The sequence below is a fragment of the Anopheles stephensi genome, chromosome 2 (assembly GCF_013141755.1).
Source record: "Anopheles stephensi strain Indian chromosome 2, UCI_ANSTEP_V1.0, whole genome shotgun sequence".
NCBI lineage: Eukaryota > Metazoa > Arthropoda > Insecta > Diptera > Culicidae > Anopheles > Anopheles stephensi.
Genome location: NC_050202.1, coordinates 37,356,549 through 37,380,634, shown reverse-complemented (window position 1 = coordinate 37,380,634; position 24,086 = coordinate 37,356,549). Strand labels below are relative to the sequence as shown.

The 24,086-nt window shown below is 42.1% G+C and overlaps 1 protein-coding gene across 7 annotated transcripts; it reads left to right on the top strand.

Annotated features, from left to right (window-relative positions):
* The first annotated feature begins 4,816 nt into the window (after nucleotides 1–4,816).
* Nucleotides 4,817–23,530, top strand: LOC118517680 (protein groucho-like). Of its 7 annotated transcripts, none has more exons than XM_036064086.1 (17): nucleotides 4,817–4,902; nucleotides 6,809–7,064; nucleotides 14,651–14,748; nucleotides 14,821–14,884; nucleotides 15,209–15,253; nucleotides 19,679–19,816; nucleotides 19,887–20,141; nucleotides 20,220–20,324; nucleotides 20,427–20,517; nucleotides 20,590–20,679; nucleotides 20,751–20,930; nucleotides 20,991–21,165; nucleotides 21,281–21,530; nucleotides 21,603–21,861; nucleotides 21,935–22,099; nucleotides 22,171–22,370; nucleotides 22,459–23,530. In XM_036064086.1, the coding sequence occupies exons 2-17, from the start codon at nucleotides 7,014–7,016 to the stop codon at nucleotides 22,564–22,566; spliced, it is 2,274 nt and encodes a 757-aa protein (XP_035919979.1). In that variant the 5' UTR covers nucleotides 4,817–4,902; nucleotides 6,809–7,013; the 3' UTR covers nucleotides 22,567–23,530. The 7 variants fall into 7 exon arrangements, with proteins under 7 accessions (XP_035919979.1, XP_035919976.1, XP_035919978.1 ...); XM_036064083.1 differs by having other exon boundaries at nucleotides 4,841–4,992; XM_036064085.1 differs by having other exon boundaries at nucleotides 4,853–5,003.
* Nucleotides 23,531–24,086: the final 556 nt, after the last annotated feature.

Here is a 24,086-nt window from a genome sequence, read left to right as displayed (position 1 = left end):
GAAGCGTGAAGGAGATTGTGGAAGATCTTTTTTTGCTTCATTCAACATCCGTCAATTGGATTAAGCCGATTATTTAGGGTGTTCCTCCTAGAGGCATCTGAAGTAACTTTTTTTTTTCTTTCGCGTATATCTTGACCGCCAACGGACATATCGCCATCCTTGTTATTAGTGTTTTCAAATCGTTCTTCTTCTTACTGGCGGCTTATCGACCTCATGCCTGTCATATAATGGCTTACTAGACTTAATTATACACTACGGCGCTAGATAGCCAATCTTGCGTACGAAGGAACGGTCCGGATGAAATTCGAAATCCAGTCTCGCTGTGTGGAGACCGGACAAGCTAGCATATCAGCTACCGGACTTTGCCAATTAGAATCTACTATTTTTAATCATATATGCGGTTGGTAAGACAATTTTTAATTAGACCTCAAATACAATTTACATTGCAGTGTTTGAGCCCGTCCTTTCTAGAAAATAAGAACGACAGTAACGATCTGAACGGTCTGCGACATATAACATGTCTGACTTTTGGTTCTGCCTAAGCAGTATAACAAACTGTACTGCAGTGTAGGCGGATGTTACGCCGATTTCATTCTCGACAAGTAACCAAACTAAAAATGTCAAAGGACCCTTATCACAAAAAAATTTACTTTATTCATATTTAGAAGGAACACTTTGTACTAACTATGGCTAAATGAATCGCATGGTGACCCTTTCTTTGCCATGTGTAAGGCCTCGTCTACCAGTATACCTTGTCATCAACGGGTATACTGGTTGCCTCATCATCCTTGGAACTTCATCGACAAAAGCTCCTATCCGTCCAAAGGAATTCTTCATTAATCGTCTGCCAAGAAAACTTATTTTCCAAACGAAACCACCGTCCAGCAGATAATCGTGGTATAAGCAAATTAAGTAGATGCTTGGAGCCCAGATCTACCAAGGGGTCCCGTGAATATCGATGTGGTCCTGGTCCCTAGAATTTAGAATCTAAGAAGTTCCGTGAGGGGATCTCTGACCTTATCAACGGATTCCATGTGTTAAAGGCATCTAAATTTCCATTCTGCGTAGATTCTCCAAGAGGTTTGATGACAGCCACGGACTGTCCAAAGGAGCTTGTCGTCTAAAGGAACTATCTAGCTTAAATAAGGTATTTGATCGTTAAAAGATCAAGCTTGAAGTCCTGATAAAACCCCGGCAAAGAAGTTTGTTCGATATAAACACATTTAGCATCTTTTTAGTGTGCCATTTTGATGTTGAATTACGTTGCTTCTCATAAAAAATATCATAAGAGCAATTGCTGATCATATGAATATCACAATCGGTGTACGAGAAGAAAGTGAATCGTGCAGTGTATTGATAATGTTCTAAAAATTAGCCACGAGATCTCCCGAGCAGTGTGTTTCGAGTCTAAACGAGCGGAGGAAGAAATCTAATGTTGACACCAATGTATGATTTATTTAAAACACGTGATGACACAGGTCCCCGACACCGAACGGGAGGACCGGAAAGGCTAAGGAAGATAATAATGTCACTATAGTAATTGCACAATTTTACAGCAAAATAACACTAATTTACAAACGGGTTAACTACTCGGCGAAAACACAACTTATCTGGCCGACTTTCGTACAAACCCCTCCGACCGTGGCTGGCTAACTTGACTGGCTTACCGTGAGGGAGTGTGAAACTCATATTTATGGCCCCCCTCATTTACCACGTGTAGTTGGCCATAATAGCAACTAAACGACATGTGGATTGTTGGGAGAAACGGGGGGTTAATCGGACGAAACACGGGTAGCGGTTAGGAACGAGATGGAAAACCGCGGTGCGGCAAACGGTCGCCACTCGCTTGCTGCAAGGCTCTGGCTGTGAAAAGCGAGTAATTGATTAATTATGTAATGTTCTGCCATAAAGCACTGGAGCATTGAGAAGGTGTGAGAGGGAAGGAGACAGACAGCATCGTTGCAGCACCTATCAGGTGCGGCCACGGGTTCCCGGTGGATTTCCAGACCAAGCCACCGGGGTAGGTTCACGATGTGGTCAGGTTTGGTTGGTAATTGGAAATTAATTAACGCAACTGTGATAGTGAAGATGGCATTCGGGGTGTCTTATGAGCGACACGAGCTTTTAAGAGATAATCTGTATGCTGTTTGGCACAATTTTTTTTTTTCCAATTTATCGTATGCAATCGACCACATTTCCTTGCTGCCTACATGGACATGATTACAAAAAGCTGTTTTCGAACGCACCAAACATGTAGACGTGTAAAGGATTTTAAAATAGAAAACCATATTAAAATAAATGCAAATGTGCTATCTGCAAAATATTTATACATGCTCAAGCAGCCAAGCAAACAAGAACAACACAACTGAAGCTCGTCTCATTTCAAGCATAACAGCCAACAACAAACGGCAAAGCAGTTGAGGCAAAGGCAGTTGATGATAATGATGATGATGATGAATCGTAAAAAGGCGAGAGCCTTTAGGCTATTTCGGCCCGATCGAGATAAACCTACCGAAATGGCGCCATGTAGCGAGAATACGGGCGGTGCAAAGCGTCAATTGATTGGTAGTTTGGTGGGTAGCAAAATTTGAGCCTTCACCGGCGTCGTCGTCGGTCGTCCTGGACATGGGATCATGGGTATAGCTGCTATTACGGCTGAAACGAAGATTGCTGGTGGTTTGCAAATTGTCGATGCCGGCCGGTTTCTTTTGTGCCTGGGTACAACAGTTAAACACAGTTCCTGCTGCGCACGCTGCGGTCAAAATGAGAACGTGAGCCCCGGAAGATGCTCGGAAGGATTTTATTTCATATTTTTAATTATGGGTTCAGAGTTTAAGTATGTGGCAAACCGTTTAGTTTCTGCTTAGTGTCTTTTGATAGAGATCAATTATTGAAAAATTTTAATGGTCAAAGTCAATGGAATCAATGGTTCGTAAAAAATCGAAAACAGGGACGAATAATAAAAGTGATACAGAAGATTTATTTCGACTGCTGTCGAACATATCCTTCAGTCCCTTCAAAGGCTATGTCATATCTGACAAACTATTAAAATACAAATTTAGTTAAATTATAGCGCACAACAGATAAATAGAAGAATCCTTCTATACTTATCTATATTTTCAAGCAGTACGTCGTCATTGGACGATTTGGATTAGTCCATTGTTGGACGACGAGAGACATACCGCAATGCTGTATTAAAGCATCGCTTCATTTCAAAATACGTACAAAGAATGAATGTAAAAAATCATTACTATTAAGTCACGTGAATTGCATAGATCTAACACCATTTCATGTGTTTGAACAGTATTACCGAATGCTACTAGAGTGTTACCAGAATGAACGACCCCGAGGCATTCGCTTTCCTTCGATTAGTGGATTCGATTACTTGATAAGTACGAGTCGCTGGCCACAACAGTTCCATCGCGCGGCCTCACACGAATTATAGGTCGTAAATCGTGGCGAAACGTGCGATGGATTCGTAATCAATCATTTGATTCCGGTCAGTCACGTACGACTTTATAACTCTTCACACTCTCCGCTCAAGCGGTCGAATACTCTAACTACGCAATCAAGAGGTAAAAATCTGACGATAACGTTCAAAACCAAAGTCAAACCCCGTTGTCTACGGCTTAGGAGACGTTTTCCTGTTGCTTTGCACGATAAAAGGCTTTAAAACGATGTAGAAAATTGATCACTTGGTGGATAACACTTGCTAGCGAGTGCTTAAACCCCGTGGCAACCATTGGACGACGACGGCAGCATGATAAAAGTACAGGGAGGGACATTGGTGCGCATAGCAGCAGTAGCAATGCGTTTTTTTTTTCGTTGTGAAATAAAAATACACAGCTCTAGTTGCTTGAGCAAATAAGGTAAGCGAGGTCTCATTTACAAAGGTTAAAGTTTATTGATGTTCTGCATTGTGCAGGCCGTCGCGCCGATTCGACTATGCCTATGAATGTTAAACTGCTCCAGTGTGCATCGTTACCCACGCCGTAGGTTGATATGCTGCTGCTCTTGAGCATTGATTCAACCATAAAATTTTAATTACTATATCAGCTGGATCCGCCTGCATCCTGCCCCATGTTTACGGTTTTGTTCTTTCTGAACTATTAACTCCGGCAGCAGCTTTTCATCCCGTTTATCACGTATTTCCCGCAAACGTCATGATACTGCCACTCGGTACGTGCTCAAATCACGGACCGATGCTTATGATTGTTGATTTATGAGAGGAAGAAATTTATAGACCCACTAATTGCCGCAGGGCAAAATTAAATATTAATTTATTGGAATGTGTGCGATTTGCTAAACTTTGGCAATTTTGTTTGTTTTATTTTTTTAAAGATAGTTTAAAGGCCATGTTATATGTTTGTTTTAATATATTTATTACTCACCTCAGTTATTTGAAAGCGAGTAGATTTTTTGTTATTTTTTGTAACCAAAATGATAAAAAATTGATCCCGAGTACATATTATCGGTTCGTTCTAGCACTCGGGATACGGTATGGCAGTGGAATGAACGTGCAAAAGTGGATTGAAGTCAAACGCCATTCGCCGAAGAAATCGAAACCTAGCCAACGTAACAACCATGTTTCGTTTCTAAGCATCAACACGTAGAAAGAGGAACTAAAGAAAAGAGTTGTGGCACATTTTATGAAAAATTTATTGCCGGTTTTTTGTTTAATTCAACAGAAATCGAACGATGAAGTGCGCTTGAATCCCAAAGTAAGAAACGAATGTACCACTGTAAATGCTTTCTGTATGGCGTGTCGTACACAAAGCGTATACGTACACGCGCTCGCACCACTACACAGCCGACGGATGTTTGAGCCGGAAGGTGTACACATACAGACGTTTATTTGGATGCTTGCCGTTGCCGAGGCAGGAGGCGTTGTTCGAGACCAGAGTGAGTTTTGTGAAGCGTTCGGGCAGCGTTTTGAAGCTTCTCTCGTTGGGGCGATTGATTGTCGCAATCTGTGCGGCGGCGGCTTAATGGGTTAGTTAAAGGTGTAATTTCTCGTGTGCGGCGCGATACCTTTCAAGAAGTAGATGGTTTGTGGGATTGGGAAGTGAACGTGCAGCGTGGATTTAGTGCATTCGAAGTGGCCAACATTCTGTTCGTCGTGGGGAAAAGAATTATGCGTGGTGTCTTGTAAATGATGTGGCAAAATGATGCAGCAGCAAATGGCAGTGAGCTAGAAGTACAAAAAGGAGTGGATTAAACGAAACAACAACAGTGTGCTAATCGATTAGCGCTTGTAAATTTGTTGAAAGCTGTTGAAAGGGGTCAACAAAACATCGTCGCAGCGAGTAGTTGTGTTTGTTCATCATTACGTCGGCGGTGTCTGCGGTGGCTTTGCTCGGTTGGCCGTTTTTCTTCCAATAACACAAACACGGATTCGGAGTAAAGAAGCAACTGTGGTTTAGAAGAAAGGAAGCAGTTCTAAAGTTGCTGCAATCGTGTGAATTGTGGGGGTAGTTGGTCGGTCAGTGTGCCAAGTGGAATATTTGTGTATTGAATGTCTTCTCCAATAGGAAGCTAGAAACGAGCGCCTTCTGGGAGCAATTAAAGTGTGTTACTTTTTCTTGTGTCATAGCCAAAGTGCGTTGTGTGTGTGTGTGAGTGTGCAAGTTTCAGACCCAGTACGCACTAATGTTGGGTCAAATAGGCAAAGATGGCAGCGCGAGACCTGGTAGAGAGACCCTTTTTACGGGTCGCCGATAATTAATTGCCCTGCATCAATTTAGTTTATCGTGGTGCGATGATGATGATGATGGTGCCTTGAAGATAGTGAAGCAGCGACTTATTCGTGCGATCAGAGAGGGCGGCCGGTAAATGAGTAATCATGATGGGCAGTTGGTTGGCTGTCCAACAAAAAAAAATGAAGAGGAAAATGGTGGCTGCGAGCACGTGTGAAAAGAACCACCAACACACCACACAGTCACCACCAATAATTGCAAATAGTCGTGAGCTGCACAGCGCGCTGCGAGAGAAAGCGAGAGCAATGCAGGCGACGGAAACTTGATCGAGCACATGAAAGAGGGGACGCGCGCGCTGCTCGAGGTCGACGAATTTCCCGCTCTTTTTCTCAGTGCCTTTTTATCACGATGAACGCGAGTGGAAAGTGAAATCGGTTGATAATTGAATTTGGCATCATCGTCGACAACAGAATTTGATTCCCTTTTTATCAGGCTACGTACGGCTATGCCGTGTGCGTGCGCGAGTGCGTGTGAGTGTGTGTGGCGTGTACGAGCACGATTGCTCCTTGCGTATAAATTGTCGGTGCGACATTGGGTTTGGATCGAGGCGATGGTTCCAAGGCAAGAAAGTGTAGGGGAGATGGATGGCAAAGCCGGAATCCGACACAAATTCGATTAGTCGGCGAAGTTGGTTTACGAATGAGAGTGCGGAGGTGGATGTACGTATGTGTGTGTGTGTATGTGCGCGTTGTTTGGGTGTAGTGTGGTTACACAGAGTAATGACACGGAGGAGAGATGAGCAAACTTACTGCGGGTGGAATTTTTATTATGCTAAATGAAACTACACAAAACCGCATATCCCCGTCGTTGACAAACCGGTGTTTGAATAGTGGTGTATTTATTTTTCACAAGCAGGAAGATAATCGCTGTGCAAACAATGCACTAGGGCGGTCGTTCAAAACCCAACAGCACCGGCCTACTACTGCTGTTGTGAAATTCATTGTGTCCGGCGTGTCACAAACATCGTGTGTTTTGTGTGTTGTTGTCCCTCAAAAATTGATTCCTATATTTAATACTTACACGTATTTCTTTCCCAACTTTCAATTTTATAGTGTAGTGCATCGAAATCCCCAGTCCTGCATTTTTGGTGTATGAAAGTGTGCCGAGGAATTAAACAGTGAAATTCATTGTGTGACATTGGATGTGACGGTCTCGGTGTGGAGCTAACGCAGGCCTGTGCCAGTTCTGATAACGAAGTTCTAGTTTAACATAAATCAGGATACTTGCAACGAAAACAAGATCACGCTGCCACCGGAAATGTATCCGAATTCAGGCATCAACGCGGCAGCGGTTGCGGCCCGTCACCCGGTAAGTGTCCCGGTGGCAATAAAAGAAAATATCACCCGGGGAAGATCGACCATTTTCCGAGTTTTCAATTTAGCTGCATAGTCAGTATTGCCAGCGTACGAGAGAACGGTCTGGATGGGATAGGATAGGCAGAGGTCCCTCATGTGAGTGAAACCGGCACGACAAAATGCGACGTTTTGGAATACAAACAACACCCCCAGAACAAGTATTTTTTCGCATTACAAGCAAAACGAAGTCATCCCTGACATCGAATTACGCAAAAACACGGTAGAGATTAGTGCGAGGCTGTATCTAAATAGCTGCAGAACGAAAATTTTGCTCATTGGAACTAATGATGGGAATATTGTTTCGAACCGGCTAATTCTAGATTCAAAGGGTTTAGACATTTTGAAGGTTTTTTGTATTCTGTTGTCTATGAGCAGGTTAAAGCGTTTACTCTGACTTATTATTTATTCTTTATAATCTATTTTTTCCGCTGCCCGGTGGTAGATGTGACAACGGCGCCGGTCTTTCGGCAGGACCGGTGTTCAATTCTCACCTGGGCCATTCCCCCATAGTGAGGACTGGCTACCCAACTACGCGGTATCAATAAGTCTAGTAAGTCAGAAATGGCAGCCATGATCGTTAAGTGGTCGTTAGGCCAATAAAGAAGAAGATTCCATTTTTTATTTGAAACATTCCACCGAGTGATTCAGAAGCTATCCATTTGAGTCATTATATAGGTCGCAACCTTGGATCGGAGCAAAATCAACTCCCAAACCAAGTGTCATCGTACAATTTTGCGGAAAATGTATGAATCTTTGTTTGGATAAATTGTGCGTATCGCCTAACATAAAACTAAAAGGTGTTTAGGACCATTTATTTAAATGTCAAAGAATTATTCAAGGATTCTCTAAACGGACTACTGAAGAAAGAAGGAGGCAGCCGCCGTACCGTACCGTACTGTTCCGAAAGGAAATTGAATTTTTCTTTCACTAATTGACACCCTTAAACGATTCCTCTTCCTCGAAATACTTCCGCCAGAGCATTGAGATTGTCTTATGCGGAAGCGCTTTGCAAAAGGTTAGAATTAGTTTAGAGCTCATTAAAAGCTTGTGATGGCTAACTCCCGCATAGGTAATTTCTCCTGAATCATCACTGTGTGCAGCAATTTTACTTGCCACATAGGCGATAAGGCGTAAGCTATAAAAAATAGGAAAAGGGAAAGGATAGTGCAGCAATCAATGCCAAAAAAAAGAGGGCTTAATAGTACACAACACTCTCCTCTTAAGGGCACCATCTTGTCGGAACGTAATTAACCTCTTCTAATTCGATCTTCAAGCTGCTGCTATATTGCTGCATCCACTCTTGTTTGCTCCCTTCCCGAAAAAAAAACCGGCCCAGCCGTTTGGTTTGGTTGTGCCGTTTTTTTTTTTATGTACACCATACCACCGTCAAAATTTTGAAGCAGAACTAAGCGTAGGATGTGTTGTGGCCAGGCAAGAAGAAACACACCACGCAGACAGACGGAAGAAGAGGTGCGCAACCGTACGCGCGCGAGACGGACGCTTCACGGTTGGTTGTGTCGGATACGGTTGTGTATCCCCCATTGAAGAAGGGTACCATACTATACCTACAGAGGGCTAACGAAAACGAAGGGAGAGAGGATAAGGGTGGAGGGATAATGGTGGGAGATAAATAATGTGAATGTTTTTTTTTTGGCTTTCGATTATGTGTCTAAGGGTACGGCGAAGGTGGGTGCGAAGAATAGTTGTAAAAAGGAATGGGAAGCGAGCAAGCATGGTGTGAGGGCGGGGGCAGGTGGTTGTATTTAATTAACGGTGCCGATTAGCGTGAGGCGGCGGCGAGCAAATGCGTCCGTCGTCGTTACGCCATATTGGTTTTGCTGTGGCCTTTCGCTTCCAACATAATCTCTTTTTCTCCCGTGCCCTCATCCGGGTATGATTTGTGTTACAATGTGCATGGGTTCGGGCCGTGGGTTAAGCTATTTCTTTTCTTCCAATCCAATGATGAACTGTGTTGTGTGAAGGAGGGAGATGAACTCTTGTGTGTGATGATGCGATGATGGAAAAATGGATTAGATTGAACCGTTTAATCGGACGATGCTTGGACTTTTAAATTTACTTGTTACGAGTGATGGTTAATGGGTTAAAGGGTTTGTTCCATTGTATATTTGGAGTGTTTGACATTCCTTACACAGGACGAGTAATTTATTTTATTTGGGCGACTATTGGCTGCTTTATTGTCAATATTCGCGCACTACGCTTGAGAAGCAATGTTCGGGGTGCGTTAAGCTAAGTGGGGTATTTAGAAAGCGAACAGGAACCGCCGGTAATATAGAGGTATAACCCGGTGTGTGGGGTCCCTCTCTTTCTCTCTAGCCAAAAAAACATCCCCATCCGATGTGAGGAAAGGCCTCCGTGCTTGCTTGCTTGCTTGCTTGCTTTTGCTTCCGTTTGCTTTTCTTGTGTTTGTTTTTGGCCGTTGTGTTTTGTTTTTCTCCAGGCACGCTCTAGCCTAGCCACCCGCACCTCCGCTGGTATATTGTTTCGATTTTTCCAACGCGCCGTTTCCGTTTCAACTTCCTGTGTTTATTACCACCGCCGGCCGCGCCGTGTGTTGGTGTCGGTGGTGTTGGTTTATGCTGCCGTTCGTTTAAGCTAACAAAACGCAAATGTTTCATCGCTTCCTCGTCGTACCAGATACGATGTTCAATACGGGGCAGAGCGTCGTGATTGACAGACGACTACGGCCTTTCGTGGAGCAAGTGAGAGTGAAAGGGAGGTTTAAATGTTATGCCAAAACAACATCGAGCACATCAAGGGAAAAGAATACTATAAATGGAAAGAAAAAAAAGCAAAGTGTTGCTAGAAACAGTTGAAGAACATGATTTCCTTTATTAATATAAGATAAGAAGATCATAAATACTATTCGTTTCTAACCGTTTCTATCAGCTTGAGTTTCATGTGTAGTTCTTCGTTTTAGTAGAAATGCTCGTCGCGAAAAGTACCTGTATAAAGGGTCTTAGATGGTTTGTTGTTTGTATTTGCTCCCTCCGCTCAATGTTTTTGCAACTGTTACATTTTTAAGCTTCGTCACGCAACCAACCAACCAACCAACCAACTCTATGCGGAATTTGAGCAAGTGTTTTTTTTTTGTTTACATTTGCCGGAACAAATGTGCTTATAGAAGGGAAACATATAAAAGAGTGTGTCGGCTCTGTCCGGTATGTTACGTGGAGATATTTTCCACGTTTGTCTATATTTTGTTGTTGCTTGAAATTGTTGCAGATTCGCGACTTATTTCCATTGTTGTCATGCTATGCGTGTGTTACATATTACATATTACTCCATTTATTGCATAGTGATTTTTTAACGCTTTAATGATAAACTTGAGTCTACAAATGACTTCTTCATTGTATCCGGACTTCCGGAACGTAATTGTTGCTAAATATTTGCAATATTCCATTATATGATTGAAAAGATCCACAACATTCCATTGTTGTAATATTCCTTTATTCATTTGAAACATTCCCGTACGTGTTTACGCAAGTCCGTTATATGAATAGTAAAATCCTTCTTTTCACTCCTCACAACCAATTATACATTAAACTGTGAAAAAATTCTTATTGAGACATTATATTAATTTCCGTATAATTATAGCGCTCTGAACAGTTTGGATGCTCTTGTAGCGGCAGCAGGTCAAGAGACATAAGTAGTAATACGGGGTACTTGAGGAGCATTTGATGTGGTTTTAAAATGCTTTTAACCAGTATTTGACTTAACTCTAGGGAGGAATAATGGCAGAGGAACAGGGTGATAGCGTGCAGTACTCATCCTCATCGCTTTTAGTTACCATTTACACTCAAGTAGCGTGCATTTACTACGTAGTGCTTTTTATCACCTGCTTCACTACAAAATACTTGCGCAATATATTATCTCGTCAGCAGCGTATATTGAAATCCAACGTGGGTCTTTTATTGGCAAATGAATATTAAAAAAAACGAAGACTATAATTAGCACGAGTTCCTAATTTACAAACTCACACAAATTGAACCAAGTTGTTCATCGTAAAACTGAATGTAGTTTATAGGAGGTGTTTGCTTGCCTATCATGTGCATTATGTGTCATTTTTTGTAAAATGATTTCGATGGTCTATCGATGGCTAAGGTCAGTGATTTTTTCATGCAATATGACGTTTGAAGAAGCCTAACATGTGTTAGCTGTCTTGATTTTGTCGTTATTTTTTATTATTTGCATGTTTGCTGTTCATTTGGAGAGGTTAAAAAACTACCGGGTCATAGCATTTATGTCATCAATAGTTGAGTTACGATTTGTTTGTCAAGCTCAATGGTATTTATCTTTCTCAATTGTTTGCACTGCTGGTATACATATATATGCGTGTGTGTATCTTTGTGAATGTTTTGTTTGTGCTGTTTCGTTTGCTTGCGGTGTATTGTGAGCGGAACAATTGAGGTAAAGAATTCCTCGAAATGAAAACACTTTTTTGTGTGCGTTTTTGTAATTGATAATGATTTTTTTCCAGCACATTTTTTATGCACAACAAATATTATTATAGCTGTAGACATTGTTCCAGTTGCTACTTTTGAGGACCCGTGACGCGTACACTGATACTTTAACTTGATAATAACGTACTAAATCAAACAAACAGAGAGTGTTGCTGCATGCAATGGAACTGTTGTATCATTGTGTTATTTTCCTATCATGTAATGGAATATTGCATACAGTGAGAGATGTTGTATTCTTGGGACAGATGAAGAATCGTCACCACTGGTCTCTTCGAGGTAGTTTACTCAAAGAAAAAGATGCTTAAATAGGTACATTTTATGGATCAAAACCGTGTGTAAATGCGATAAAGGCTAAAATAACATTTAAATAATAGAAAATGATTGTTGTTAACGTAATTTGCGTTTTCCATTAGTGATGTCATGACATTTCGTAAGATATTAGTTCTGAAGTGTTGAAAATAGGAATACTTTTAATGTTTTGATATTTGACGAAAGTTTAAGAATTTCTTTGCTTTCATGGGAATACTATTAGCAGAAAATGGGAATACTTTTAATGTTTTGATATTTGACGAAAGTTTAAGAATTTCTTTGCTTTCATAGGGAGAAAAATGATCGTTTATTGAAAAAAAACTTACGATTTATAAATATCATTTATACACCGGAAGACACAATTTCATATTCTGGCATAAAGGTAGTAGTTTCCCAACCAGTGTTGGGACTGTGTTCCTTGACTGAGCCTGATGCTTGTTTCGTTATTCGTCGAGCTAAATGTCAGAGCTAAATGTGAGACAACAATATTTAAAGAAAACTGAATTATGAAATTGACTCATCATTGTATCATTTTTACCAATTAACGTTACACATTTTTTTCTCCTAAATAAACGAATTGGACATCATGGTGTTCGATTAAAGCTAAGCAGCAGGAGAAGCGATGAATGCAACGTCATTAGCCTCCGTTTTCGGATGTGGATCTTCAACAGTTGTTGCTGCTACGAGACGCATGTGTAACGAAGTTATTACTCGAAGCGAGCGACACACACACACGTTTTTCCCAAGTCCCCGTGTGTCATATCATAATTGCCTTAAAGTTGTTTGGCATCATTGAATCGAATGGGTAGGGTAAAAAACTCGACAGATAGACATTTGTGTGCAAGGGTAGAAACGGGAACAAAGAAAAGCATAAAAAACAAAACAAAAAGGGGGAAATTCTCACGAGCGAGCGTACACGAGCAGGGTAAGCGAGAGGCGAGGCCACTGGGTGATAAATCGATTTTGAATACAGTAAGGGAAAATAGACCGTATTAATTTCGGGAGGAAAATGCTGTTAAACTCGCAAGCATACACAAAAAAAAAAGGACGCACAGATTTTAGGGGATGATTTTTTGCGTGTGTGTGTGTGTATTTGACCACACAATGCTCCCCCTAATGCTTACTATTGAGTGCGTGGTTGGTATTTTGTTATCGCCCTGGGTGTGTGCGCGCGTGTATCGTCAAAATGATCGAGGGAACTCGATTTCGTGGGTTCTAAATACCGGAACGGGGCTTTGCACACGGAGGGTGGTGCCGTTTCACAGATAATAATTTCCGGATTAATCTAAGCGTCTGGTTAGTGTCGTCAACATTGGTGTGTGTCCCCCACGTTCAGCCTTTTTTGCAGATGCGTCTCGGTCCGGAATAATGAAGTATTGGAAACGGAAAATGTGTAATTGAATGCTGGGGAAGCAGAGCAGAGCGTATGGATGCGTTTTTTTGTATTAAATTTTTGATTTTCGATTTTTTGTTGGCTACGACGAACTGTTTCTTGCTGGTTACGGTTTGTGTATAAGAAATGCAAAATCGGTAAAATCACAAACAAAATCTTTCGTATGGCGTTATTGTCTGGTGGGTTCGTGATTTTCTTGCAATCCAGACGGTCCTTCATCATTTCGTAACTCAATCATCCACCATGATCGTGCCTTTACAACGATGTTCAAATGTTGGTGAGGACGATGACGACGCGCTGGTCCCGTGCACAACCTTCTTAATTAACAATTACTTCACGGCTGAACATGATTCATTCCCGCGTCTGCGTGTCCCCTATTGCTGCGTTGCTATTTTTCGTCCTGATTGTGTGTTGCTTTGCTGGCTGATGATATGGCCAAAGGAAGCGTTTCCTTGGAGAGTGTTTTGTTTAGCAGTGAAATGTACCGAGGGGTTCAATCAAAGCATTTAAACTGCACAACGGTGAGTGTCAGCGATGCTCTGCTCCTCGGGTCGGCTAGGTTAGGGGAAAATAATTCATTGTTTGAATGCAAACGCACGAAATACACACATATGGTGGCGGTGAGCGGCGGGGACTGAAAGATGGGTTTAAATTTGTTTACCCTTAAATTGGGACCAGCAGCCGCCGCTACGGTGGTGTCGTCGTTCCCTTAGGGTTTTCGTTCCCTCGCTCGCTTTGGTGGCAGTTTTCAATTGGGGTGAAAAAGTTCCTTATTCCCTGTCTGGTCTGTAGCAGCGGCGGTGCCACAGTACGCGGGCACAGCGAAGCATAGTCGACACAACAACTTTAGCCGACTGTTGACGTTCGGGCGAGGGAAAACATTACTTCCATGTGGCGTTCGTGGTGTGAGACTGGTGTGAAAATTGGAAAGCGTGTAACGTAACTAGGGCAAAAAGTACAGGAGCGAAAAGGGTCATGGAAAGGTTTTTTTTTACCAAAATGCGCTACTGTTGCTATTAATCGCGGAGGACTTGAGCCTGGAGGAATCAAATTCCTTAATTGTGTGGATGTAAGTAAGTCGTGGCAAAATTGTTACCAGATGCAATCTTAGGGTGATTGATATTTTTAAGCATGGGTAAAGCAACGGAAAGTAAAACTAGGAAATAATCTGATTCTCGTTTTTGTTTGAAATAATAAGATATTAATTCAAATCCCATGCGGATGATTTGACCTACCTATTTAAAGTACTGACTATTCAGCAATTTTTCATGATTTGGGTTTTGTCGTGTCACAAGTACTAAGTGTTATTTTAAATTTATATCTAACTCAAATTTTGTATCTCTTTTTTTCTGCCAGGGCCCACCGCAATCCGCACAGCCATTCAAATTCACCATAACGGAAAACTGTGATAGGATAAAGGAAGAGTTCAATTTTCTTCAAGCACAGTATCATAAGTAAGTAACGATTTGATCGGGAAAGACAAACATAAAACAGTAACAGCTAATGCAATCTATTTTCAATTTCAGTCTCAAAATGGAGTGTGAGAAACTGGCTCAGGATAAAACGGAAATGCAGCGACATTATGTGATGGTAAGCTGGAAAAAAATTTTTGCTTTAGCATTAACTGCGCCTAAAAATTTTGAGTTCAGATTTAAGTGTCGATTTAAGGAACATTTATCTTTAAAGATTTTTAATAATATGTAACTCAAATTATATACCTAAAACACGAATGTTCTATAAAGACCTTAAGGTTGGTTGAAATGAGTCAATTCGCATATTAAACATGCGGAAGATTGGTAATTGTAACAAAATTTATTGTATAAAGATGCTAAACTATTCATTAATCAGTAGTAGTAGTTGAATCCTTAACGACACCAACAACTTATTCTGATGTTTGCTTTTGTTTGCTTTCAGTACTACGAAATGTCATATGGTCTCAATGTGGAAATGCACAAACAGGTAAATTGAAATTGCGAAAATAGTGATAAGTATGAGCAAGATCGATGTTGAAACGTTTTGGTGGAAGCGGTTTGGCTCAGTCTCAGTTTCGAATGGGCACGGTGTTTTTGGAATGGAATGAAAAGAATTTATTTATTCAACTCATTACTTTTCAAACTTCTGTATAAGATGTTTGAAGGAAAATCGAAGTTTATTTAGAGCTGGTAATTCACGTTTAGGATTCGGATTTCCAGACTTATTACTTAACATATAAAGATGAAAGTCCCTTGATAAGTCCATTCAGAAAGGAATAGAGCATAATACTGCTTGCGGAAAGCTTAGCCTTACTGTAGATTCTTGGATTCATTGACCGCGGTACATCAAATGCTGCTACTTCATGGGGTTGATTGGATAACTGAATAAAGCGAATGCTATAATGCGCGCGCTCTACCCCTTCCTTGCCTGTGCTCCAATTTCCGACCCCCGTTGATAGGGAGGAAGCAAAACCACCTACACCCCATCTAAACCAACCCTAAGCTCGAAGTTCGTGTGCGGCTTTCGTTCTGTGTCGCTCTCTGTGATTGTGCCCGGGCCCGGATCAAAACCTGTCCTCAAAAATGGTGCTATTATCCTGACTTCCGAGGCAATCCGTTATACTTTACCTTGGATAAATGGTACACAAGCGGCGCGGGCTGGAGGAAGTTGCATGGAATGAATGTACGCCCGGCACTGGTTTGTGGAGGGAGGCAGGTTGGTAAAAGCGTTCTGTGTATGCGCTACGGCCGCAACAATCCAGACTCTCTCGTTGCGTTTGCTCCTCTGTCTCGTGCGGGGGACGGTGGTTTTCCTCTGTGGTCATATTTGTATCCTATATGATGCGGTCACCCGAACCGCAACGTTGCGGTGGCTCTACATAGTTACTCTAACCCGCCCATCCGCCTGCCGCACATCTGCTCTCTCAATATGCACGTTGGGAAATCTATTGGTTCCAACTATTTTATGCTATGTACCGCAAACCACAAGCTCCCGTCGTCGATCCCTTGTGCCCCGCCACTGTCCCTTCTTCTGGTGGTTTATTTCGTTTTCATTCATAGCCGACGCCAACCCGCGTCGTCCCGCGCAGACGCTCACGTTCTTCGTCCTTGTTTCGTTGTATCGACAATGGTCTAAAAAACGAAACCAACATCGAATGACTCCATTCCGGGGAGATAGGGGTGGCATTTCTGTTCCTTTGCAAATGGCATACCAGACGATCCACTGTAATGTTATAAACCCCTCACTGTGAGAAGGAGTGAAATTGTGCAATGGCGAAAGCTTCTGTGCTTCTCTGTGGAGAGTAGTTAAATGTAGCAGCTGTAGTTGTTGCGTGTGTGTATATTCTCTGGGAGATGAGAATGTGGAGTGAACGCTGCTGCTGCTGGGCTAGATAACAGCTTCCGTCGGCGTACAGTTTCAATTCCTGCAACAACCACTACAGCGATGCCGTCACAGTGTAGCATGGCGTTGGCTGTTGGGTTGTAATGTTCCTCGAAAAACTCGAAAGGAAAATCTCTTCTGGCGAACGAGTGTTAGGATAGTGTGTGGTATGCGTGAAAGTTGTGTATACGGATGGAAAAATGAAAAATACCGAAACCACTTGATAGACAAGTGGAAAGAGAGTAAACGAGTGCCCCAGGAGCCACTAGAGAACGGTTGTCAGTGGAGCACCGAAGAGCAGTACAGTGCCCTGGTGGAACACAGTGCTTGAAGAGGAGTGATCAACCATCAACCTTCATCTCGTGAAATCATGGAATGTGGGGTGTGTGCGGTCATGCATATTTCGAAGGGTACTAGGGAATAGATAAAGGGTTGCTTTCGAGAGGGTTTGCTGCTGCTGCTGTGCTGTTCTCGGGCGCTGTGGCATTGTGGTATAAGGTTGTCCTCTCGTAGGACAACAGATTGCATGCAAGTAGTACTGGGAAGGATTTCGAGTGAGTGTGGGGAAGGTATGTGATGTAGGAAATACAAGCAATGAAGTCAGCGGTACCCACCTCGAACTCCTCCTCCTCTTCCAATCCTTTTGTATCTTTACAATGTGAGGATGAACTATCCCTATGGCCTCTATTAAGAGGATAGCTGGGTCGTTTAACATATCACGCTGGTGTAAAAGTTAGCAGAGGGCTGTGTGCGGTTTTATTTTCAATCTAGCTCTTTGAAATCGTCCGGTGCACTCTCTAGTCCTTGAATGTACACACACACACACTGCTGATGCGTAGTGATACTAAAACTATGGTTATGTTTTTGTTACATTAGTACCTTCGCCCTCGGTTACTAACTTTTCGATTACGTACTAGCATATACATTATGGTGTTCGATTATCGTCTTGCACTGGGACGGTTGAAACAAGTTTACACGCGTACCTTAAACTCGATATGATGCGTCGCCACACATATGTGGTTGTCGTTTTGGAGAGGGGGCTCAGTATTATCGTTTCTCCGTACCCAGTATAGATTGGAAACGGAGCAAGGACAATATTCAAGCAAGCCAGCAATATGGTACCCACAGAAGACCTTGTGAGGCTGTTGTGCCATAGAAGAAGCAGAAGTTAATATAAACATAGGATACTTCTGTGTGGAATTAATAACAGAAAAACAGCTATGTTGCAGGTTTGAATTTTTGTTGCTATTGCAAATTTGAAAAAAAAAATTTTGTCCTTGTATGTAAGGGACGTGTCTTGCATGGATGTACTTCTAGATCATTAATTAACGGTGGGTAGGGCAGTTAAATTTTACGGTCTAAATTCTGCGATCAAAAAGTTTGCCCAGCTGTTTTTTACAACGACTCATCAACACACAATAGGACGAATGAGAAAAGCTGTATTGTGAACCGCAGAATTAGTTTATTGTCAATATCAATAGTGGATGTTAAGGCTTATGTATTTCTTTAACCGCATAGGTTCCTCTTTTCACTCCCATTCCCCTTTTATACTCTCAATCCAACTAACCGCCTGGAAAGTTCCATATCGTCCTTTTTGCTTTCCTTGGTTCCACTCCCGCTATCATAACATCCGATCTGCAAATATCCTTACCCTGACCACATGCATATAGGAAGACCGGATGCAAGGAAGAACAAAAGATTACCCGTACCGATCGTAAACAATTCGCGAGGATTGGGCTGTGTACGCATCGGTCAGGGTGCGTAACTAGTCATGCTGTCTCTTCTTTGCATCGTGGTCTCTGTTGCGCTCCTTGAACAATTTCGCTATTCCAAAAAGGGTATAAAAAGGGATTGCAACCCTAAATAGCCAGTAACTAAAAGAACTGCCTCTTTACATACACCACGACAAGAGCGCTGAAAAGCTTTTTAGCTGCGTCTCTCAAAATATGTAAATCATGTTAATTCTAAGCCATCTATCAATAAATTCTTTAAACTTAATTGGGCAGTAGTTATCTTCAAACCATACATCAGAGTTGTCTCTAACCTTCTTACACCAAGGTTGTGTCCTAATCATCGAAAAGATCAGTTGCTAACCATATCTATAAGTTACGCGTCGCACCAGCAAATAAAGTGTTATAGTGAAAACAATCCATATTGCTTCAATTCTTGTGTCGAAACAGTGGACTTCAATCATTACTTGTTTAGTCCAAAGCTTTTGTATTGACAGTGTAATAAAACAAGTTCCCCTATGTTAACAAAACAATAAAAACACTGCTCCCGACAGTTGCGGTTTTAGAGTTGGCTTTGTCTTCGATTTACTGCTTGCCACATCTTGAGGAGCTTTCGGCTAGTTGTTCATGGGGCGTTGTGGTGGATACACTTCATCCTTAGCTGGAATTTGTGATTAGCTAACAAGAGCTCCAAGGAATTACGAAAGACCCAGGTTTAACAACGTGAAATGTAATGGAATGAGGGATGTTTGTCAAATGATGGAGAGCCTCATGGATATAATAAGTCTGGTCAATAATAAGCAACAATTTGGTGAAGCTGCCTCAACTGCTCAGTTGATGTCTGACGATTCAGTCACTATGTAGTTTAAGTATACAAGAGACAACATTTCAAATAGATTATGGTTGGATCTTGTCTGTAGAGTTCGCCAGAAGCTTAAACTAGGGTGGAATTGTCTTGAAGGTGCAATGAGCTATGCAATGTGGGGGGGGGGGGGGGAGGGGGTGTGTAGTCCATGCGAATAATATTGAAGCAGTGAACGTCTTTACGCCATTTAAAGCAACGCTGCTGGTGATTTACTGTTTAAAATCTCAATTAATGCAATCTCGGCCGTACTTTAGGCTTCTATTGCAGGATGGTTTGTCCTGTATTAATTAGTACTGTGCTGAGATTTAATATCGTTCAATCAACATTTATTTAAGCTCAACCATATCGAATATATCTTCTCGTCCTTTTCAATCGAGCCAAAACCTTTGACAATACCTGTAACTGATGAAATATATGAAATTGTATCTTTTACAGACAGAAATATCGAAAAGACTAAACGCAATAATCACCCAGATCGTGCCGTTTCTGTCCCAGGAGCACCAGCAGCAAGTATTAACAGCTGTTGAACGAGCGAAGCAAATCACAATGTCGGAACTGAATAGCGTAATTGGGGTAATATTACCTACTAGCAATTTTAATAATAAACTGTTAGTTAATGTGTCATTGCGGTTACCTTTTGCAGCAACAACAACGACCCGATTTGCCCCGGTTACTACAACAGATGCATGCTCAACAAATTCCGGGTGCTCACGGTGCTCCACCGATACCGGTCGGTATGCCGCATCCTAGTCTTGGTCCGGGTGCACTAGGAGGACCGTTAGCTCTCGGCAGCACACCTCCCCAACATCCGCTAGCGATCCTTAACAAACAGGAACTGCACCGACCGGAAGAATCGAAAAGTAGCAACAGTAACATAATGCCATTGGATGACAGACACGTAAGTAGAGAATTTACTTTCATCCAAAAGGAGTAATTTGTTAAAGGCAATCTTTATTCTACGCTTTTCGGCCCGTAGCGAAGCTCAATTTCTCCATCGGACCGTGATAAGTATCGTCCAAGGACGCCAGAATCAACACATGAACTGAAGAAGGTCAAGAAGGAAGAGAAAGACATGGGACATGTAAGTGTAACTATTACAATGCACATTTACGAAAGCGTGTGCTGTGTGTGTGTAATGAAAAGAAGAAGAGGATTAACTAAAATTGCCTTCTGTCCTTCGCAGTCGGATGGTGAAAAGTCGGATCAGGATTTGGTGGTGGATGACGCATCGGAGATTAATCCAATGAGCCCAATGCCTAATCAACATCACAATGGTAAATGAGCAGTTGTATTATTTCTTTTTAAGGTAATTAATAGTGAAAAATCATATTTTTTATGTTCATTAGGCACAGCGTCCCCTCGTGAGAATGGTATGATGCAAAAGAAACTAGATGTGCAGGATCGAGATCGCATTGGCACACATTCACCTCGATCAGGTATGATGATGAGTGGTTCTGTGTAGCAAAGCAGTGTAACATATTTAGCCTTTACTTTGGTCTCTCTGTAGGTACTTCATCCAACGCATCGACTCCTTCGAACAAGAAAATGGACGATAAACCTACCACGCCTATAGCAAAACCGGCTACTCCCACCAACTCGGTTGCAAGTAACGGTGTACCGAAGGTGGTAAATAAACCGCCCGTATTGAATCCCGGCTATCCACCGTACCTTGCTGGTCCGCTAAATGGTATGAAATGAGAGATATAACCATTAAGTTCATTACTATAAAACAAATGTTTGGTTTTAGGCGCTCCACACGATTTACAAGCAGCAGCAGCCGCTGCCGCAGCTTACGGTGGCCCCGGTGTGCACAACAATCTGCCACATTCGCTGAACAACTACGCCCGTGCTCCGCTGGCATTCGATCCCCACCCGCAGATGCGTGCTCCCCTCGGCCCGATTGGTATCCCCGGTGGAAAACCGTCAGTATTTTAAATCAATTTTACGACCGTAAATCATCGTAAAGCAATTGGAGTGACTTTTGTTTTCTAAATGACTTTTATGTACGTTTTTCTGCACTTGAACTTCTCAATGCAGAGCTTATTCATTTCATGTAAATGCTGAAGGACAAATGCAACCAGTGCCATTTCCCCAGGATGCCCTAGTTGGTCCTGGTATTCCTCGCCACGCCCGCCAAATTAGCTCCCTGAATCACGGCGAAGTTGTGTGTGCGGTAACGATCTCCAACCCGACCAAGTATGTGTACACCGGTGGCAAAGGATGCGTGAAGGCGTGGGACATTTCGCAGCCAGGAAATAAAAGTCCCGTATCGCAGCTGGATTGTTTGGTAAGATAAATGTTTCTATATGTTTTTGTAATTGATCATCTAATGAGATGTGTTGTATATTGGTGTTTCTAGCAACGAGACAACTATATCCGCTCGGTGAAACTCTTGCCCGATGGACGAACGCTGATTGTCGGTGGAGAAGCTTCTAATCTTTCGATCTGGGATCTAGCCAGTCCGACGCCTAGAATAAAGGCGGAATTAACATCAAATGCGCCAGCCTGTTACGCGCTTGCCATCTCACCTGACTCCAAAGTGTGTTTTTCGTGTTGCTCGGATGGTAACATTGCCGTGTGGGATCTTCAAAATCAGACGCTCGTACGACAATTCCAAGGTAGGCAATACATGAGCCGTGTGTTGCGTGTGGCAGTAGAATCACACTAGAGTTATTGTTTGTGCTTTTGTAGGGCACACGGATGGAGCTTCCTGCATTGATATAAGTGCCGATGGTTCGAAGCTGTGGACGGGCGGTTTGGACAACACCGTACGTTCGTGGGATCTGCGAGAGGGACGACAGCTGCAACAACACGACTTTAGTTCGCAAATCTTCTCTCTCGGATACTGTCCAACGGGTAAGTTAAACTACATCTAAGCAGAAATGAAGAAGAACGGTTAAAACTGATGCGCATGATTGCTTTGCTAGGTGAATGGCTCGCCGTTGGAATGGAAAACTCGAATGTGGAAGTGCTGCACGCTACCAAGCCCGACAAGTATCAGCTACATCTGCACGAAAGCTGTGTGCTGAGTTTGAAATTTGCCGCTTGCGGCAAGTGGTTCGTTTCGACTGGTAAGGACAACTTGCTAAACGCGTGGAGAACGCCTTACGGAGCCTCAATTTTCCAGGTAAGAATGCGTATATTTGTTCATTGTGTAGAAACTAGATTTGTAGTCACTGTCGTCGATTCTAATTATTCGTTTTGCTTGATTTCAGTCGAAGGAATCTTCCTCGGTGCTAAGCTGTGATATATCCGCCGATGACAAATACATAGTTACGGGCTCGGGAGACAAAAAGGCTACTGTTTACGAAGTCATCTATTAAAGTTGGTGGTGAGTAGTAGTGTTAAGCAGGGCAATAGACCGGGATACATTAATTGAGAAGAACAGGAACACAATGGAAACCTTAAAAATGAAATAGGTAAACAAAGAAATGAACTGTAAAACATAGAGAGAGAAAGGGAGAGAGAGGGAGAGATGAACAGAGGTGTGAATGGGATTAGGGAAAACAGGAATTCCTCAACTGTACATTAATCGTTAGTTCTGTGCTGTGCGATGCTTTCTTCTCTCATCCCGTTTGGCAGCTTCCTGCGTGAATGAAGTGTTGTCGATATGTGGCAATTTCTTTGGTTTGCTGATGGTCAGAGAACGCTTTCGCGACTGAATTACTATGAATCTCATGTCTCTTCCAGCAGTAGGGATGCACAAATTGTTGCAATTGTGTGGTGGTTCATACTGTTATCAGAAAAAAAACTTACTCTTTCTTTCAACATTGACGCCTGTAGAACGTTTACCCCAATGTACAGACAAAAACGAAACATACTCCGTTAGGTGTAATTAGTTTACTTTAATTGCATGCATGTTAAAACGGAACGTTCTGTGAAAAAATATGACCCATTGCTAACGCTTAGCCGGAGCTGTCACAACACTTGATCGATCAACACAACACAAAACACGTGCGGGTTCATTCGCTGCTGAATACTGTGGTGAGAAGAAGATGCAAAAGCAAAACTAGTAGAACCGAGAGGGTATTGCTTGGCAGACTTTGTATAAAATTAGTACCTAAATGTATGCTAGACACGGTTTAAGGAGATAAGAATGAAGATTCTGGCAAGGGAGGGTAATGAATTGCAATGGAAATCGGAGAGAGACAAGAGAAAGAGACGAAAGGGAAAGATATCATTAAGTTAATGAATGCTTACGCTTGGTACGAGGAAATGAAATCAGTTTAATAATAAAATTATTTGTACGAGTGGTAGCCGCCGTTTGCGCTGCCTAAAGAATGGAAACACGGCGCAAAGTGAATTAGAGAAGATGGTTAAAGCTCGATGTTAAAACGGTTCTGTAGGAGCATTATGCTACGTTTTATAAAAAAAATGAACCTTAAATTTGACAATGTGGCTGAGTTAGATCTATTTTGGGGGGCAGCATTGGGAGGCGAATGCAAGGTAAGCGGTACAAACATTTGTGGTTGCGCCAAATACACAAAAAAGCCGGGAGAAAAATGCTGGAAAAGAATGATTTTGCAACATAACTTTAGACTGATACTGATTGACCGCGTTAGTCTCATTTTATTTGTTACGTTATTCATTAAAGCATAGGCTCCATATCGTGTCAGCATTAATTTTTTTTTGCTTCCCTTTTTGTTTTTTGGAGTAGCATAGCATAGGGTACAATAATGATTTGAAAAAGTACATATATAGGTCAACCCCCCCCCTGTCTTGTACAATAGCTGGAAGTTTGTGGTACGGAATGTAGAAAACCTCACAACACATTAGTGTATGTACGATAATAAGTGCACAGTGACGCTGTTGTTACGGTTAAGAAAATGGGCAGATAAAAATG